We start from the raw sequence: 19,548 nt of genomic DNA, 5'->3' as shown, positions 1-19,548 counted from the left end.
TGAGACACGTACACACTCCCACACAAAGCCGACATGTGTGCGCGCACTCATGTTGTTGTATATATGTGTGTGTGTGCTTTAGTGAGGCATGTGTGCTTTAGTGAGTTGTACGTGGACACGCTCTGTGTGTGTGTGTGTGTGTGTGTGTGTGTGTGTGTGTGTGTGCCTCTGAGTCCCAGATTGCAAGTGACAAGCAGGTCCTCCTGTGATTACGCCCATGACTCTGAACAGATGAACACTAACTGGTTCAGTGATTCCAGAATCATTTGGGTTTGGCACACATGGCTATTTTGGTTACATGGTGATTGAAAGGCTTGTTGGCCTGCTATCCATACAGTATTTTAATACATATCCAAAGCTCTGAAACTTTGCTGAAACTTGTTGCCAGTAGATGAGAAACCCTGATTGTAATAGCTGCTGTAATACTAGCTGTAATACTACTGTAAGACTAGTGCTCACAGTTTATCTGTGTGTGTGTGTCTGTGTGTTTGTTGGCTTCTGTGGTTTCTTTTTGCATGCGTACATCTGTGTCTGTTTGTCTACCTCTGTGTGTGTGTGTGTGTGTCTGTATGCCTGTCCGACTCTCCTGCTCCCAGGTTTGCCGTGAGTTCCAGCGGGGTAACTGCGCCCGCGGCGAGACCGACTGCCGCTTCGCTCACCCCAGCGACAGCCCCATGATCGACACCAGCGACAACACGGTCACCGTCTGCATGGACTACATCAAGAGCCGCTGCTCCCGCGAGAAGTGCAAGTACTTCCACCCCCCGGCCCACCTGCAGGCCAAGATCAAGGCCGCCCAACACCAGGCCAACCAGACAGCCGTGGCTGCGCAAGCCGCAGCCGCAGCTGCAGCCATGGTGAGAGCGCAGCACCGCAACCTCCCTACCTACTGCCCACACCGAGTGGTAGAGCAAGCCAGGAAACACACACACACACACACACACACACACACACATACATACATACATACTTTGTCTTGGTTGGGAAACATCCAGATCTCATGAGTTCTCTCCTTTTTCAGAACAGACTGACAATAAGAAGCAAGAGCTTGTAAGGTCTGGATGGGATAACAAGGCTAGTTGATAGGGCCTATATAGCTATATACCATGAAACTTCCAATAAACACTTGGACTTTTTCTTGCAATAGCCTGGGAGGCTTTTATATTGCAGCAAATGAACTGATGTGTTATTATTGGAGGTTTTACGGTAGTGGAAGAGCAAGTAAACACACTATGTACACTCTGTTTATTCACACTCTAATGAAGATACATATTAGTAGAGGGGTTCTGGTACAAAGCTGCCTCTGCCTAGTTATCTTGGTACTGCTACCTGACTCAAACAAAGCACAGACTGTCTCTGAATTGGCGATATGTTATGTGTCCAGGAGTATGAACTAGCAGTAATTTAGTAGCGGAACTAATTGACCGGAGCCACACACTCACTGCGCTGCAATTTGTAATCATGGCCCCTGTGTCTTTCAATTAAGTTGGGGTTTAGAGATCAAATTTGAGCAACTTTGTACCAGTTAACAATGATATCCATTTAATACCACACATAGGCTCAGTGAACACACATGATGTAATTACAAATCACCGTGGTAACAATATGCACAACAAATAACACGCTGTTTTTGTTGACACCCACAGTAACATAAAATGTGGAGCACTGCTTTATTACTGTATAAAACATACCCACCTTTGCTGGTTTATTCTAGTGGACTCCCGTATACAATTCACTAACAATACTCATCCCAAAGTGAGGCCATTGTATACAATAAACAGGGTTTAGTGAGACCTAAACGCATCAGTATAATGCCGCCACAACAATCTGTTATTATCTCGCCGCAGTCCCCTTTTATTTTCCAATGCCCTTGGTTCATACAAAGACAATGTGGTGCTGGCCCGCCCCCCCCACACCCCACCCCCTCTGCTCTCAATGATAAGTGCGGCTCTCTGCAGATCAGTGCAAATTGAATCAGAGAGATGGATGAGAGCGTGTGGCCGAGGGTGACATCATGGGTGGGGTTTACCCTCCTCTGCCTTTAGATGGAAAAATCCTCCCAACGAGCCGAGGAAGAGAGACAGACAGACAGACAGACAGATAGATGGACAGACAGCCTGTCAGACAGACAGACAGACAGACAGGATTTGGCAGTAGATGGTGTGTCTTGGCTGCGCCCCACCCTCCCCCAGGCTCTGAGTGGCTTCTTTTGAATGGTGGTTTGGCTGCTGCACTCACACGCCTTTTACTGCGCCAATGTGCTGACTGACTTTTTTCCCCCATGGCATGGGCATGCTTTTCGCGTTGCACATACCTCTCATTGGCTTGCTCCATTGCTGCTTGCTCTCCCTGTCCTTCCTCCACAAGTCCACAGTGCGGGTGATAAGGTGACTGTAAGCACAGGTTGTCCGCGACCATAACGGTAGTTGCATAAAAACAGGAAAACCTCAACAGCAAAATGGAACATGCATAAATAAAAGAAAGCCTGAGACCCCAAGTCATTATAACCTGACGCTGAACTGTCAGCGCTGTTGTCTTAAAGGTACACTGAGTGCCTTAAAACAACTCTGAAAAGCAGAACAGCTTCCATATGAGGTAAACAACGCACCGTCAAACAACAGGAGTCGGAGCCAACCTTGCTAGCGCATTGTCCTCACAATCCCATACTCCATGCTCCTTTGTTTCTCATATGACCCAGTTTTCTACTTTATGACCCAATTCTCAATTTACCACTTAACAGTTATGAGCTGCGCTAGAGGTGAGGGGGGGTTAACCTTAGGACAAAGAGTTGTTTAGTCAGCACCTTTAAACCAATTTTCTCTCAGCCCTTAGCGTATACTGAAGCGCTTTTATCAAAGCAAAGCTCATAAAGACTTTACACTATACTGCTTCAAGTAGATAGTATCACTATCCATGATTCACTTTTTTTTTTTTGTAATCTAAAACAAATAGGCTTTGCCCCAGACTGAAGTTTATTGCAGATAAGATTATATATTAACTGATACAGCTGCAGTGAGAAGATCCTAGTGTTAATATAATGTTGTTACTGTGCCACATTATCTGTTGCCTGCCATGCTGTGATCTTCTTCCTCATTGCAAGTCGAATGCAGTCATCTTTGCTTTTCATGTCAGTTTAATAGACCATCTCCCATTTGAACTAACCATAATGTTTCAGTCTGTTAACACTACAGTACATCGGCGATGCATTGTTGCTCTTTAGTAGGATGTACCGCTAGAAAATCCACATACATGAAGCAAGAGGCTTGTGCATGGGCTCCTTAAGTGCTGTACTCGTCACATCTGTCATCTTTTTTTTTTCTTACAGCAATGCCATCAAATGTTTCATTCAAAAGTAACTTGGCATAATGAAAACATAACTTGAAATAAAACTGGAAGCTTAAATTATCACCTAACATTTATTGATAATGCTTAGGGTTAACCCTGCTAGGCTGGCTCCGTATTGATAATAGTATACCTAAATATTTGTGTGTTATTTAATTGCCCCTAGATTTTAAAGTAACACGTATTTATCTGTTAGTTGTATCTAGGAGGAATATAAGAATAAACAGAGCTCCACATTCTGTGATTTAATTATGACTAAGATATTGTCACCTCACACTGTGTCACTTCCCCGAGTTCATTGATCACACTAACACATTCCCTCATGGTGCAGTATTGGTTTGAGGATTTGTCACTTATATCAAGCACTAGATGAGATGCCACATTGTGAAGCGACACCACTACAGAAAATGATGTGATTGCTAAAATGTCAGGCTACTTCTTGTACCTGACACGAGGGTGGCAGCACCCCATCAGTCTCTCACATGTAATAGTGTTTATCTGTAGTTCCAACCTGCCCGCACAAATGTGTCCAGTACTTGCAGCCAGTTGTGAGGGCAGGGCTAAATAACTCGAGAGGCTTTGGTCAGAGGTCACTCACATCCCAGTCTGTTGTGGTTGTTTAAGTCACTTCTCAGGCTTTTTGTTTTTGAACAGGCCCAAAAAAAGAGAGTACCCAAGGAGCACTGTAATTATTGTGTGTGTATAGGACTGTAGTTTTGGCTGAATATCCTACTTTGAAATCTGCAGAGAACCTCTGTTCAGATCTCATGTAAGGTTTCAGCCCAATATCTATAGTCAGTATCAATTGTGTTTACCCTACTACATTTTGTTGTTGCGTAGATGTTAAAAGACTTGATTTTCTTGTTCAGAAATAGTTTACGTTACTACTAAAATGCTTTCCCAGTAGTTTTAAGTACATCATAGAATCTTGCTTTTTTTAACCAAAGGTTAATGTAGATGCTTTTTTGCTTTTGTACTAATTCAAAAAGTAGCAATGTTTCTTTAAAGTAAACAAAACAAAACAATTTTTTGTTTATGTGCATGCCTATTGTTTTGTATGTGGTATACTTGCATTCAGATTATTTTTGTTTTTGTTTTTTTCCTTCTCACCTATCCACAATGCAATGCTGTCCCCCATGACGCACCTCTGCTTGCTGTTACCTGTATGTTAATACGCTTGAATCCCATTGGCCCACTGCCATCATGTGCTCGCTGCCTGCTAATTAAAGACTCAGTCGACTGCCAAAGCAATGAAGCGACCCCTCGAGGCAACTGTAGACCTGGTACTTTGACCTTTCACCTTTTGCTTTGCATGTAGCTTCTTTAATTGTACTGTAGCCACTCACAAAATTTAAGTTGGCTCTTTTGTTTTTGTGAAACCCTGTAAGACACTGTAAATATATGTATTTCTACGCCATTAATAATCACCAGTGGCAATTATGGATTGTAGTGTACTGTACATTGATTTAATTAACAACTACAACGTAATGTTAAATTAATTCCAGTTATCACACTATTTTCCTAAGTGTATTGTTGATGATTGCCTTGCTATGGTGTAGTTCCTCATTGTCCTTGTGATAGTTACAGCAAGTTTCCATTATTACCTTGTTGTGCTGTGCATAGCCAAATAACAGATTTAAAAGTGCCAGTGTTGACGTCTCTAATTATACAGTTAATATCTCCTCTCCCTCTACTGTGCGTCTTCCCCCGGCCAGGCGTTCCCCCACGGCGTCCTCCAGCCCCTACCAAAGAGACCAGCACTTGAGAAGAGCAACGGGGCAAGCTCCCTGTTCAACCCCAGTGTTTTGCACTACCAGCAGGCTCTGGCCAACGCACAGCTCCAGCAGCCCGCTTTCTTTCCCACAGGTAAGAGCACACTACCGATACACATGGTAGACACATGGAAATACTTGTATGTATGCACACGATACACAGAAACACACAGACACACACTGAATGCGCTTAGCTAATCTTCTAGTATGCTGAGGGATTTTGGGAGTTTCTCATCTCTAAGTGAGAGAACCTCATCAGTAATGTTTTTTTTTTAGTTTATGGGTTAGAATCTTTTTTTTTTTCTCCAAGAGGAAATTAATTTGAATGACGCACAAAGGGAGCTCTGTTGTGATCGTGTGTGATAACGCTTCAACTATTCACCATGCCATCCCTAAACTTTGATCTAGCGCCTGCCTATATAAACATGTAATTGCTGCCAGGTGGAAGGGCAGTGTAGAGGGACAAATAGGCTTTGATCAGAGGAATAAAAGACGATCGTTTTTGGCTGATATATCGCCACCTGGCTATGATACACCTGCCGTTCTAACTCCCAGGCATAAAGAGGAGCAGAACGAGCCAGGTTGTATGCAACAGAAAGGTATTTAGAACCAGGTTTAGGTTCCAATTTGGGGAAAAAAACATGAACATGAAGAAAAACTATAATCGTTTTGAAGAAAATAATGGTTCATTTTGTGAGCAAAGTCAGCCTATTCGGCGTCTATTTAATCTCTCTTGACAGACATCGATATTGGAAAGAAATCCCATTTTAAAAAAGTGATTTTGTTCCAGTTTTCCCATATTAATTCAGGCCTGTTCCCGTATTCCCCTTTAGTTCTGTGCTGCTGCCCCCTCCAAACAAAATGCTCTCGCTGTCTATTTCACGCATAGAAACTAACAGTAGCTTGGGCCCCCTCGGGTTACCTACTAAATGAGTTAACTGCAGCTAATGCATTAGCCTCTGGCCGCGTTGAGTCACGAGGATGAGACTCCTATCCCCCGCTCCCTCCATCTCTCTACCTCCTCTTTTTGTCTCTCTGTGGTGTGTGATGCCTGACAGCCCCTCTACCTCCCTCCATCCATCCCTCCCTCTCTCTCTCTGTATCTGTGTGGGAAGCAGCCCCGGGTCAAAGTCGTGTTTGCAAATAATTCTTAGCGTTTGTTTTAATCTGCTTGGAGTGCCAGATGGGTGGGGTATCCCCCCACATAGGGCAAAACAATGAGTGCCGACAATGTTAGACAATCACAGGAGAGTGTTTGAAGGTTAATGTAATATTTTTATGTGACTGGCAACTTATCTGAATTGTTCCAATGCAGTAAACCCCACCCATCTGCTAGTCTAAGCAGGTTAAAACAAATTCCAAGAACCATTTGCAAATACTATTCGACCCAGATGTGGCGGGAAGCGTGTGGAGATCGTTGTGCTGACATTGCATGATGCTGCTGTTCGGCTCTATAACCTCCTCAACTTCCAGCCCCTAACTACTCTTGTCTCTGTCAAACTCCCCACTTAGTCTTCTATCTCTTTTCCTGGAAATGACTCATTTGTAATATGTGTCACAGTACTGTACACTCCCACACTCAAATCAAAATCAATGTATCAGTCAAAATTAGTCTTGCATTACACAAATGTACTAGTTGCAGCCATTTAATTGCGTTCATGTGGCCATTTAAAAGTATACATGTCCAAGAAATTTTGAAAATGCATTCAAAATCTTTTTTTTTCCAAGCAGTCAAGTGTTAAAAGTTGATTTTGGCTGCTGGTGGATCAGGTCGCATTTGAATGAATAATATGCAGTGGAGTAATCTAAAATGTGTAAAAATGTGTAGCATGGTGATTGATTATCCATCATTTCTATATTTCTGACCAATAAACCTATTTAAGCAGCTGTGCAGCATGCTGAACCTGGCCACAAAATCTCAGATCAGATACATCAGTTTGCTTTGTGTTTAATTTGGCTGCAACTGTATGTAAAACAATATTGTACCACTAATACTGTATAGAAGTCCTCTACTCACTGTATGGCATCCACAAGTGGCTGACCGCACCGCTGTAACAGTAGCAGCTGAGCTTGTGACTCTTATCAACTGGGCATGTTGGTTTTAACAGTAAATCTCCAAGCTTTTTTTGCCTTGTCTAACCTTGTTGTTCTCCTCCCTCTCAATTAACCCATTTCTCTCTTTCTCTCTCCCTCTCTCTCTCTCTCTCTCTCTCTCTCTCTCCACTGCATGGCCACACAGGGTCAGTCTTGTGCATGACTCCTGCTAGCAGTCTTGGTAGGTTCTGACCTTCCCTTGTTCTCTCACACACTCTTTGATATAGATGGGGTCGGGGGGGATGAGTGGGCGACATCCGCAGCCCTTGCAGGTGACACAAAAGGTCATCTCTTGTTTGTGTCTGTGATGAAACGTTTCAAAATGTGCTGTAAGAAATTCAGTTTTCCAGTTGAGCCAACTGTCCATGCCTTTAGCCCGGTGAGGCTGTGATATTGATCTGAAACACACATTTCATGTCCACTTTGTATCACCTGAAAGGAGTTGGCTTTCAGTTGGGCCTTGAACTTTTTGTTTTCTTATTTACCTTTTTTCTTGCTAATACCCAGTGTATTAATGATTAAAATGTCATTAGTGTGGTCAAGATACTGCAGACTGTACTCCTAAACTTATCTGTCCTTCAGCTGTAGGCTAGATATTGTCTGTTTGCTGTGCTGTGTTGATCAGGAAATTTAAATCAGTTTCCCAGAGAAAGTATTTGAACCTCCTTGCTAGAGCTTTTGTCTCTGCTAACAAGGGATGGGAATGGTAATCGGGTAATCGACAGGTGATACACTAGTCGATGGTAGAAACACTGAACAAAACTAATGGTTTTGACTCAATTTGATGTACATGAAGTCATCTCTGTTGTCTGATCTTGACAGAGTTGCATGTTTTTGGTGTCTTCGACTAGATACCTTTAGATTAAATGGCAGTGAAAAAGTCAAAATTCCCACTGCCAAAAAACTCGGCAATCGATTCATTGAAATTCGTCTCTTGTGCTCCTCAACTTCTCTGGGAAAAACAGCAAACTGATTTTCCGTCTAAATTTCCTTACTTGTGATTGTAATCAGCTTCTCTCCTCTTGTTTTTTTTGTTATTTTTTTCTCCCATGCTCTCTTTTTCTTTCTTTCTTTCTTTCTTTCTTCCTTGCTTTGCATTGTGAATGGTTGCATGCCATCTGCCGGTGTAACCCTAACGATGGCTTGCTGGCTCTCTGTAACGTCCACCACCTCCACCTCCACCACCACCAACAACAACAACAACAACAACAACAACAACAACAACAACAAATGATACCGTCGAAACACACAAACCACAACTGTTGCCATGGTTACCATAATGCTCCACCTACCTGTCCATTGCTTCCACCTCCTTCCCTCCCCCCTCCTCCTCCTCCTCCTCCTCCCTCTCCCCTCCCCCACCTCCCTTCTCCCACCCTCAAAAAAAGTCCCAATGATGTACAGTGCTACGCCTGCTACTGTCTCTGCAGCAACAACTCCTGCCACAAGTGTCCCCTACGCAGCAACAGCACCAGCCAATCAGGTTTGCTCCTTTTAAAGCTTTCTTTCATCAGTCCCCGGAGCTCTGAATAAGTACTGCCTTAATAGTGAGCTGCGCTAACCTGCAGCTGAGCCTTAGCCCACGCCCGGCCCTCCACATCCATCCGCCTGCACCGGGCGAGCTCACACTGGCATGAAAAGCCTGTGAGTGGGTGTTTTCCCGAGAATCTGTAGCAAGGGGCTACCTGAGCGAGTCAGCGCCAGTACAGTACTGTTTGTATTGTATTTCTTGCAAAATGCCGTACATTTTCTGCGAGCGCTGCCAGAGCCCCGCCAGCCACTCCAACAAGCACTTCTTCAGAGCTCCCACATTTGCAAAAGTAGTAGTTGTGTTGTGTTGCACTACTTCCTGGTTTTGTTTTGCATGTTCTGTTTTAAGTTTTATTTTCCACTTTCTCGTTGTTGTCGAATAAGCCTCTCCATCTGCAGCAGGGGCGTCATCTGTATTGCTTGTGTGCCGTGCAAACATACACGCATTCACGCGCGCAAACACACACACGCACACGCGCATACGTAAAGACAATTACTGCAGCAAACCACAGCAGTTCCAGCCGGTCTGTAACAGTCTCACAGGCGCCATGTTGGATCCTGTCCTGCATTCACTCCTCCCGGTTTCACCTTCTTGCCTCTTCCTGGTTGCGGGATAAAAGGGGCAAATAAATCACGTGAGGAAACAGTTTCTGGGCTGCGCTTGTCAGGGTGAAGCAGAGACAGGGAAAAAGATCAGAGGGGCCGTCTAAAAATGGCCTCTGATAGCCAGCTCTCCCGTCGCTGTGTGTCAGCGGGAGCCGGGGAAGTGGGGCCGAGCCCGAATGCCAGAGTGACGCATATGTGCCCCATTTTAAACCTGGAAATCACAGCACAATGGCGGCCCTCTGGCCACACGCAGCTGGCAATCTTTTTCCTTCCAGTTCTACATAGATGGTCCTCGAGGGCTCTGCTGTACACACAGAACAGATGAGGGGAGCGGTGTGTCCACAGGTGAAAATTTCACTTGTCCACAAGCCCATCATTTTCAGACCCAAATTGCCCACAATAGTAAGTAAGTGGAAATGGTTTGGACATTCAAGACACCTGAATAGAGGCAGTTTGAGATTTTCTTTAGAAAAGTGTGTTAGAAGTAAAATGCATTATTATTATTATTAGAGACAAAAATCCCTTAGTTTCATCCCTTTTTGTGTCACCTCTTTTCTGTTTGATGTGTAGTGCTAGATTCTTACTGCCTTACTTCATAAGGTGTCCTTTAGCCTCACTGTACAGAGAAAATCAGTTATTTTGCAGTTCCAGCTCTCTTCTCCTTAAGAAACCATGTTAGGGTTCAGGGTCATTCTTCTTCCTGTATGAAGGCACCAGGGTCGGGTCAATTCATTTTCAATTCATAAACAATTTTAGGAATTGGATTCTCTTTCAAATCCTTTTTTAAAAAAAGCCTCAAATATCCTATCTTGAATGAAATACCTGAGCAAGGACTGTCTCAGTTGCCAAGGAATAACAGGTTCATTTTAAATTCTGAATCGCTAATTGCGAGTGAATTGATTTTAATCCTGCTGTGTGCTTCATGCTGTATGACGGTGCCACGTTCCCCTTTGGCCTCGTTTCCTCAAATGTGAAAACGTTTCCCCGAGACCTCCCCTCTCATCATTAAGGAAGACAGCAGCCAGATACCTCGTGCTTTATTGCCCCTCGCAGGCTGCCGGTGCGTGCACTTCCTGTGAGTCACCATCTCTTCCTGTAATTGGCATGCAGCAGCAGTAGCAGCAGGAAGCAGAGCTGCTCTTTAAAAATGCATGTGGGACAAGAGCTGGAGAAACACTGACGTCAGCCCCTCGCTCTGTCTGTCTCCGTCTGTCCCTCTCCCTCTCTCTCCTCCTCTCTCTCTCTCTCTCTCTCTCTCTGTCTGCTCATCTCTCTCTCCCTCTCTTTCTCTCTCTCTCTCTCTCTCTCTCTCTCTCTGTCTCCACGACTAAAGATCCTTCCTGCTAGGACACAGTAAACACCTTAAATGACCAGCTGTGCTGCATACAGCACAAGGCCCTTCGACTACAGACTACCTCCTCATCCCCATCCTATCTATTTGAGAATAAAAACCCGGACCATTATTGTTAATCATCTACTTCATTGTTTTTGCTGAAAACAGCCTCTCCCCAAAATGTTAGCTCCCAGGCACTGAGTTTCTGCTGATGCTAGCTGGTTAGCATCAACCATTAGCATCTCCCTAGCTGTTACCTGGCTCCTCACACCTATATCCTGAGCCATGTCAAACTGCGTGGAACATAGTGAAGAGGATTAAATGGGCATGGTGTGCTGTTGTAAATCTTGTTCCTCTTTTGTAACATTTGTGTTGGCACCAGTGTTTTTTTTTTCTATCATTGAATAGGGCCCCCTACTCTAAAGGAGAGGCCATAGAGGCCACTCTGACTCAAAAGACCTTCACATTTCAATGGAGAGTTTTAGAGTCACAAGGTCTAAATGCTGTTAAATGCTGTTTCAAAGGTCTTTTCAATCCAATAAAAGAAACTACAGGAGAAACACTGGTTTATACACACACACACACAGAGGGCAGGACGTTGCAGTCATGTCGAGGGGCTCAGCGGGCCGATAAGGTTCTTGTCTGCTTAATTAGAGTCCATGACCTTCTGATCAGCCTGGTCTGTCATTTTGACAATACAGGGAGTAGCCAATCACGCCGTTCCATGTCCCAGGTCATATTAACCAAGCTAACAGTGTTAGCCTCTCCGACAACGTCACAGGTCTCGCTGGACAGATTGTTAAGTTGTAGTGCCCTCTACTGTCTGAATACGCAAGTACATACACACCACAGCAATCTCCAGCCATTACTGTACATGCATTGTTGGTCATAGGTTATCAGGTTTGGCAGTGAAGTGATGAGAAAATAGATTGTTGAAATTTTGAAAGAATAAGACAGGGATACTGCTCTTTAATTGGAGGACCTGACAGTAAGCAACTGCCCTGCTAAAGTGGTTTTGATCAAGACACTGAATTACTATTATACACTATTATTCTTATTACTATTAACAGACTGAGTCATCAAAATCCAATACATTCAAAATCACAATCTGATGATTAATCTATGGAAAATCTAAAATTTTTCAAACCATAATTGTCCATTGTCCAGTACGCTCTGTGTTTCCACTATGTTTTCGACCACACTTTGTTACTCAGCCAGCCACATCATCAGTATCTGCCATCTAACTGTTGCGAGTGCTATCTCCCTCACTTGTTTCAGGGCTGCCTTTTTATCCCATGTATGTGTCACTGGAACATGCTGCTGGTATTACTGCACCAGATCCTGGACAAATAGTATTTGCAAATAACTCTCAGCATTAGTTTTTACCCACCTGTAGTGCCAGATGGGTGGGGTGTACTGTCTTATCTGGCAAATCCCACCCATCTGGCACCCAAACCGAACCAAAAAATGTATGTGCAAATAATATTTTCTCCTATTTCTGTACTGAACCGCGGAGCTGACTTTCTGCACATCACACACACTCTGACTGTGACGACCTTCTGTGATGTGTGATGCGACCAGTGGCTTCTGTCCTTTGCTGGCATTGGCCATTAACAAGCGCCATGCTGCTTTGTTCTGCGGTGGCTTGCTGCCAGTGGCAACATCGTGATGGCAGCCAGCAGCTCCTCTACCTGTCTCACCCCCCTGTAGACTCATCTCTCTCTCTGTCTCTCTCTCTCTGTGTCTCGCTTTCTCTCTCTCTTGTGGCAGATTAGTCTTTTTCCTCTGAAGAGACGACATGCAGCGGTGAACAGACCTGGGTCAAATGCTATTTGTAAATAATTGTTAGCATTTGCTCTTATCAGCACAAAGCAGCAGATGGGTGGGGTTTACTGCATCTAGACAACTCCGATGGTGTCACAGAAACTGTTAATTGACTAATTGGCAAACATTTCCCTGTGATTGTCTAAACTTTCTGGCACACATTGTATTGTCCTATGCGGTAAACCCCATCCATCTGGTGCCTAAAAGAAACCCAAAAAAGGATTTACAAACCCTTTAGTAAGGATTTGACCCAGGTCTGAAGCAGACACCACATGCATTAGAAATACAGAGTATATTCCATGTATTTATCAGTTAGCCTCAGTATCATGTTAGCTCATTGTTTATTTTGTTTGTCTCGTTCAGTTGAAATGCACCATCACAAGAGTGTGTATCGAACCATGGCAATGCAGATTTTACGTTACATTACATTACATAAACTTCTGATCGGAATGGCTTCTTAGTGAATTAAGGAACGTTTCCCTTTGACAGGTGAATTAAAGTTATCTCTCCTTGTGTTCTCTCTTTCCTCTCTCTCTCTCTCTCTCCCTCTCTCCCTCCTCCAGATCATCCTGAAGTAAGCATCAGGAAAGGAACGGAGTGTCATGAAGCTGCACTAGGAAACCCAAAACAGTCCCTCTGTAAATACTACCTTACCTCTCCCATAGAGGTCCAGCAACCTGCATGCTAAGAGTGTAACACTACAATTTAACCATAAGAACTGCAGTGCCGGTGTAACATACACACAGAAAAAAAAAGATATATATGTATTGCTAGACAAAAAAAAACCTATTAACATGAAAAAACTTCAAAAATATTCTTATGTACAGTACTACATACATAGCCGACACACGATAGAGACGGTGAGGTCATTTTAACAAATTGTTCTCTCAAAGTACCGTGGGTCCCCTCTCTTTTCATATTTGTTTTAAAAACCTCTGCACAACGTTCATCCCCTTGGTAGTAAAAAAAAGAAGAAGAGATGCTTGATTTGCACCATATGAGAAATATAGTGCTTACCGTCAGAGTGGGTGATAGATGTAAAACAGGAAGAGTCACAGAAAACCCGTGCACAACCGCACCAACGCACTCGGCGCTTTCAAGAGATGGCGAGCTAGAGGGTTTTTGTTTTTCGCGGTCTTTCGCTTTTTTTCTCCCTGCAAAGCCGACTGTCCTCGGGGCAGACAGGCTCATGTTTTCTTAATGCGGCTGTCCTTGCGAGGGTTTTCCCGCCGCGGCCCCTCCGCTTCCCCCCCAACCACCGGTAAAAGATGCCATGATAAAGCTCATCCTCTGCAGCCCCTGCCAACGTTCCGTCGCTGGAAACATCTCGCCAAACTGACGTCGTCTTCGCAAACCGGTGGGAGCTGATTGGTGGAATCGACCTGCACATTCTAACATCCAGCGAAATGCTTTTTGTTTTGTTTTGTTCTCCCATTGCCCGAGTTGCTCGGAAAGCAAATAAGACCCCCACCCATCCCCCCTATCCGATTTTATTTGTTTTGGTGCTGGGTTCAGTTTTCTGTTTAGGAGCGGTGGGATAGATGGTGTGTGGATTTGTGCATGTGGTTGGGACAGGGGAGGACGGTGCTCAGTGTTGGGAGAAGATAGTAGTGGCCATTACCGAAAAGCCTAAAGGCTCGAGTCTGTGCCAAGGGCTTAATAAAGCTTGTGGGTTAGTTCCAGACATACCAAGCCTTGTGTGTGTGCGTGTGTGTGTGCGCGTGCGTGTGTGTGTTCAAGTATGTTTCTGGAGACTGATGGTCTGCCGGCAGACTGGGACTTCAAGCAGGGGGGTCTGCCAGGCGACGACACCACCAGGCCTGGCAGGACGGTTTCGGGGAGGGGGGGGGATTTAAGTGCTAAGACTCACACAAAACGGTGCATTTGACGATCCTCGTCAAGCAAAAGATGACTTGAACTTTGACTGGAGGGCTATCTGTGACCGCCGGTTGTCCTGTCCGACCCTGCTATCACCGATAATCCTGTTCCATTTGAGAAAACTGTAGAAGTGCCTAAAAAATGCTCATACACACCACCACATGCATCCGGAGTGTATCACTTTAAAAGTCACGAACATCAACACACACGCTGGTCGGTTAACGCGAAAGCTGTCAAAAGCGGCATGGACTTTTTGGGAGCGGCATCACATTTCACGTACCGTTATCGGAGTCCCGACACAGTTTTCTAGTTAACTGTCCATCAACATCACAAGTGACTTTATCTAACTCGATAAAAACGAAAAGAGACAAAAACAAAAACGACAAATCAAAATAGCTTTGTAGAATGTTTGGTGACTTTCACGGTGTACCATCGTTTCTTACCATGGTTTGAGTAGTTTACATGAGGAACGTGAGTGAGACATTCAGAAAAAAAACAAATGTATTGTAAACTGTGTAATGTATGTAAAGTGTCTCTTATTTTGAGAGTTTATATTCATGGTTCTAGAAATGTATTCAAAGTTATTTAAAGTTTGTGTTGTGTGTACTATCAAGGTATGTTTGGACCCCCCCCCCCACCCCGCCCCGTCCCGTCCCGCCCCGCCCCGCCCCGCCCCCCCACCTCCAGAACAATCAGTTGTTTTTAGCCAAGATCGTAAAAAACCTGTTATTATATCGTTTTAGACCAACCCTCTTATTATTTGCTAATGTGTTTTTATGAACGCGTGTTTTAACTCATGTGATACTAAACAATCTCATTTTCCATTCTCCTATCAAAAGTCTGATGTATTTTCATGGTGCTTGATTAACATAGACAATCCACAATCATACCCTCGGTTGAACTAAGGGTGCGGCACAGGGCTTCGCTCTTAAGTTCTCATTTTGGTTTCATTCACTTTGGTTTTCCTCACATGCATTACGGTTTGTATGTAATATTTGATTGTGGACGGTGGTAAAAGTTATATTTTGTTGTAATTTATCTTATGTTACTCTTGGTCAAATTTTAGTCAAAACAATGTTGTAAACTATTCTATTTTGAAATGAATGTAATTTATTGAGCTGTGCTGCGTTTCTGCACGGTTGGTCACTTCAAGGTCTAACCAGTCAGGTCAGTGAATGAGAAGTCGCACAAGAACAGGGGGTGGGATTTAAAAAAAATGAATCCACCAATAGAAAGCTACTGGATCTTTCTTGCCTTCTCATCGACTCGGATCATGGTGTTGCAGTAATGAGCATAGCTATAGAGTTGCTTGTGTTGTTGAAAAAAAAAATGTTTATTGTATAGATGACATTTTACCAAAAAAAAAGAGAAGAAAATTTCAAAAAAGATGTACTTTTCACTCTAGTATAATAGTATTTCATAACAATATTAAGTTGTTGCTGTGGCAACCAAAAGTTGCAATTACTAAAGTTCGGTATTTTTGTAAATGACATTGTTAAGTTGATTTTTTTTTCTTTTTGCTAGAACACTGTACACAAGGTAGATTGTAAAGAAGATATGAACATTTCTTATTCTTCATTGAGATTATGACAATGACCTAATATTTTCATTAGCAAATAACAGCCTCTATAGAGCTGTAACTGTAACACTTAAATAGATATAAAGTCATCAATGTTACATAGATTATATATATAAAAGAACTAAATAATCTATAAATTAATAAGTTCAGATGTACAACTTCCCCTGACAAAGGACCTCATGGTTCCACACTGAGACATTTTATTCGAGGCGTATGTATCACTAGAGTTAAGGATTGCACTTTTCATATTGTTTAAAGATGTCATCTGTTTTTAATTTCCATAAGGGTTTAGAGGTTACTGCACCCTAGTAGTACAGTAATTCTGTTTATCAATCACAACCAGTTACTACCGGTAAATATTTTAATTGAGCATCTTGCATGGGAAAAAAAAATATTTTTTTTCTTACTAAATGATAACGTACTGAATGTTTCTAGTTGAAAAACAGAAAAAAATGTCTGTACACAAAATGTCCTCATTTGGTGACCCACAATGCCCTTGTGTATGGAATCCTCTTGAGATGTAATGTTTTTTGAAATGTGTTGGCAATGACTGACTGATGGTAAAAAAAAAAAAGAAAAGAGAAAATATAAGCACTTTCTGAGCAGTTGGTCAACTGAGCAGACTCAGCTTATCCAAACACTTTGCCTTATCTTGAGTCCATCGTGCTTAAGGTTTTACGTTTTTAAGAGCTCTTAAGAAATATATTAAAGAAAGACTGTACAACTGGTCTCTCTTCTCAAATGACTTCTCAGTTTCATTTCAAATATATATCTTTATATCTAAAATATGTTTTCTTTTTTTAAACGTTTTAGGTTCTCATTGCAAGGCCAAAAGGATTGACTGCAACACAGTGAGCAGTCATTGGTCTATATGCCTGGTTAGGGCCACGGTTTCCCAAATCTGTACTGAGATCATTTTTGTCCCATTACCTTACAATGGAACAAAGATGCTTTTAGCAGGCAAGGTCTTCTGGGAAACCCAACCCGCAGCTTGTTATTGACAGCTTTAGCCAGTAGAGGGCACTACACTGGGGACTGCAGGTTATGAATTGTGACTGCCTGTGCCATCATTGTTGCAGTGTATCCTACCTACAATGTAAAGACAAAAACAAATCGTAAATTGACAACAAGACCCTCATTGGATTTATAGTTTCAATGTAATCAATTTAAATGTTTTCTTTTTGCATATATTTTGTGCTATTTTATGTTTCTATAGTCAAATGTTTCTTTGGTTCCAGCAAGATAGTGTAAAATCTATTGAAAGAAAGAAATAAAGAAAATTAAAGGAATTTCTTCACGTGTGGACCTTTAATGTTCTTACTTAAGGTGAAGTTTTTGTCCCATATACAGTCACAGTCACAGTTCTGCTGCATCAAGGAGAAAAGGGGGAAAGTGCAGTCAGCAATATTTGCAGACCCTAAAGCTTTTTCATATCAAGGACCCCCAAATACATATTTGTTGTTTGATATATACCTACAGATATGGGACAGGATTATATTCTGTAACTCTCTGTACTGTAGATGAGGTGAACAGTGTAGATGGTCAAATCTGATCAAAGCATTCATCCATATATATTCTCTCATTTTGCTAACATCCAGGGAGTGAAATTAGAATAGTCCTCATTTTACTTGGGGATGCCCTGGAACCACCCCAATGACCAGCAGTGGACCCTGAACCCCACTTTGGGAACCACCTCCCTAAACGTATACAGGAGGCCTCCATACAAGAGATTAAAAAGCATATTATATTCTGTAGCAGCTCGCAGGGGTATTAGAACAACTTTTACATCTATGGTCAGTAGACTCAAATGCATAGTGACTTATGACTAGTTGTTAAGGCTACTGAATACTGTAAATAGTTGTATTTGAGTATGGCCAAGCTCTGTTTGAGAAGTAGAGTTTTGCCAATCTTAAACATGAATTGACTGTGGCTTTAATGGGTGATGCAAACTTTCATTTCCATTAAATCTTTTCAATATTAGGCTACTTAGTGCAGTGGAACATTTAATGGAGTACAGTGTATGAGGGGTGATCAATGCCACTATTTTGAATGGCTTTAATAAGACACATGCTTGCTTTGACTTGTGGAGAAATAGCAGTGGTTATGATGGCAGACTTTCCTTACACCTTAAGTTTTGCTGTGACGCAGCACATTGAATAAATGTATGGATAACCGCTGCCATCTGAGAAACATAATGTTACTGTTAAGGATTGTTGCTATAGCCATTAGTTAGGTGTTCCCTGTGGCATTTTCCCAGCTTTACTTTACTGTCTTCTCTGGTTAGTCTCTTAATATCCAAATTAATCGAGCCTAAATACACCAATAATTTGTCAAAAATTGTTAATTCTCCCACTCACATTCCAAACCTAATAATGACCATGTACATGATGTCATCTTTTTCAAAATGATAATACCTGCAATTATTAAATGTAGACTATATTTGCTACAGTCTTTTTTAAATTTAAGTTTTACCCAATCTCACTGTGGTAATAGCTTAGTTTCTATGGTGACGATAGCAGGGGCCTGTTTTTTCTACGTAGCGTAATTAATCCAGGCTAATATGATGTCAGCCTGTTGGAATTAATTTGCTAATCCTCATCCAGCTATCTCGCAGGTTGCGTCTTGATTTGTCAAACTTGGATGTAGTTATCTTGGATAACCCTGTACTCATGTTCCCATTTTGAAATAAAGGGAACATGAGTGCAGAGTCAAAATCATTATCAACTGTCATACGATTGGCTGGCATGGCACCATGGCTTAAAGAGACAGTGCCTTTTTAACTGGAACTGGAACAAGTCTTATCTGAAAACATGTCTTAACTATGAAGTGTGACACTGCTAAAGCCTTTAAAATGAGAGAGCAATCACAGCAGAAAATTGCAGATAAATTAAATGTGTATGTAGGCAATTTACAATGACATCCATAGCACATAATACATCATTGCAGTTCACTCAAAAAATATTTTGGTCTATTTGCAAGGTTTGTGCATTTCAATTGTATGACAAATCTCTACTAAACTGAAATTAAGTAATTCTAACTTAAATTAATTCTCATTTATGAAATTGACTCAAATAGACCTAAAATAAATTGATTGAATAAATGTAAATGTATGCAATTTGTGCTCATGATGCAAATTCATTTCAAATGTGTTTTGACAAATTTCCATCAAAATGAAATGATTAACAGTCAAACACTTCACCTCAACTATTATAGTTCATTTGTTTCAATCTAGCTGATATTAAACCAAACTATTGGCTCATCGAGTAGAGTGTGTACCATAAGGCTCAGTCCTTCCCGCAGTGATCCGGGCTTGAATCTGGCCTGCGGTCATTTGCTGCATGTCCCTCTCTCTCTCCCATACCTTCCTGTCTCACACTGTCGCTATCAGTAAAGCATAAAAATGCCTAAAGTAAATCTTAAAAAACAAAAAAACAAAAACACAGTTGCAATGCTGACAATGACAATGCTTCTAGTAATTTAGTTTCCATGATGATGATGCCTCTCCTAGTAGCTTAGTTGCGACAAAGCTGCTTCTCCTCCTCCTGCTGTTTCTCCGTGGCATGAATCACCCCCCATATATTTCAGGACTA

General features: G+C 42.3%; 1 protein-coding gene across 5 annotated transcripts in view; it reads left to right on the top strand.

Moving 5' to 3' along the window:
- LOC139662115 (muscleblind-like protein 2a) overlaps positions 1-17,238 on the top strand; it is a 53,995-nt gene extending 36,757 nt beyond the window's left edge. The window contains exons 5-10 of one of the 5 annotated variants that reach the window (XM_071540713.1): positions 597-857; positions 4,572-4,625; positions 5,058-5,208; positions 7,354-7,389; positions 8,597-8,691; positions 13,065-17,238. In XM_071540713.1, coding sequence (XP_071396814.1) covers positions 597-857; positions 4,572-4,625; positions 5,058-5,208; positions 7,354-7,389; positions 8,597-8,691; positions 13,065-13,079 — 612 coding nt within the window. In that variant the 3' untranslated portion in view covers positions 13,080-17,238. The remainder of the gene's footprint in view (positions 1-596; positions 858-4,571; positions 4,626-5,057; positions 5,209-7,353; positions 7,390-8,596; positions 8,692-13,064) is intronic. The other 4 variants (XM_071540715.1, XM_071540716.1, XM_071540714.1 and 1 more) reach the window with 4 other exon arrangements.
- The last annotated feature ends 2,310 nt before the right edge of the window (positions 17,239-19,548 follow it).

Source organism: Centroberyx affinis, unplaced genomic scaffold, assembly GCF_046629955.1.
Source record: "Centroberyx affinis isolate AG114_WGS23_722 - 3 ecotype Tasmania unplaced genomic scaffold, CSIRO-AGI_Caff_v1 ptg003710l_1, whole genome shotgun sequence".
NCBI lineage: Eukaryota > Metazoa > Chordata > Actinopteri > Beryciformes > Berycidae > Centroberyx > Centroberyx affinis.
Note: the sequence above shows the minus strand (reverse complement) of the source record. Positions and strands in the feature narration are given on the sequence as shown.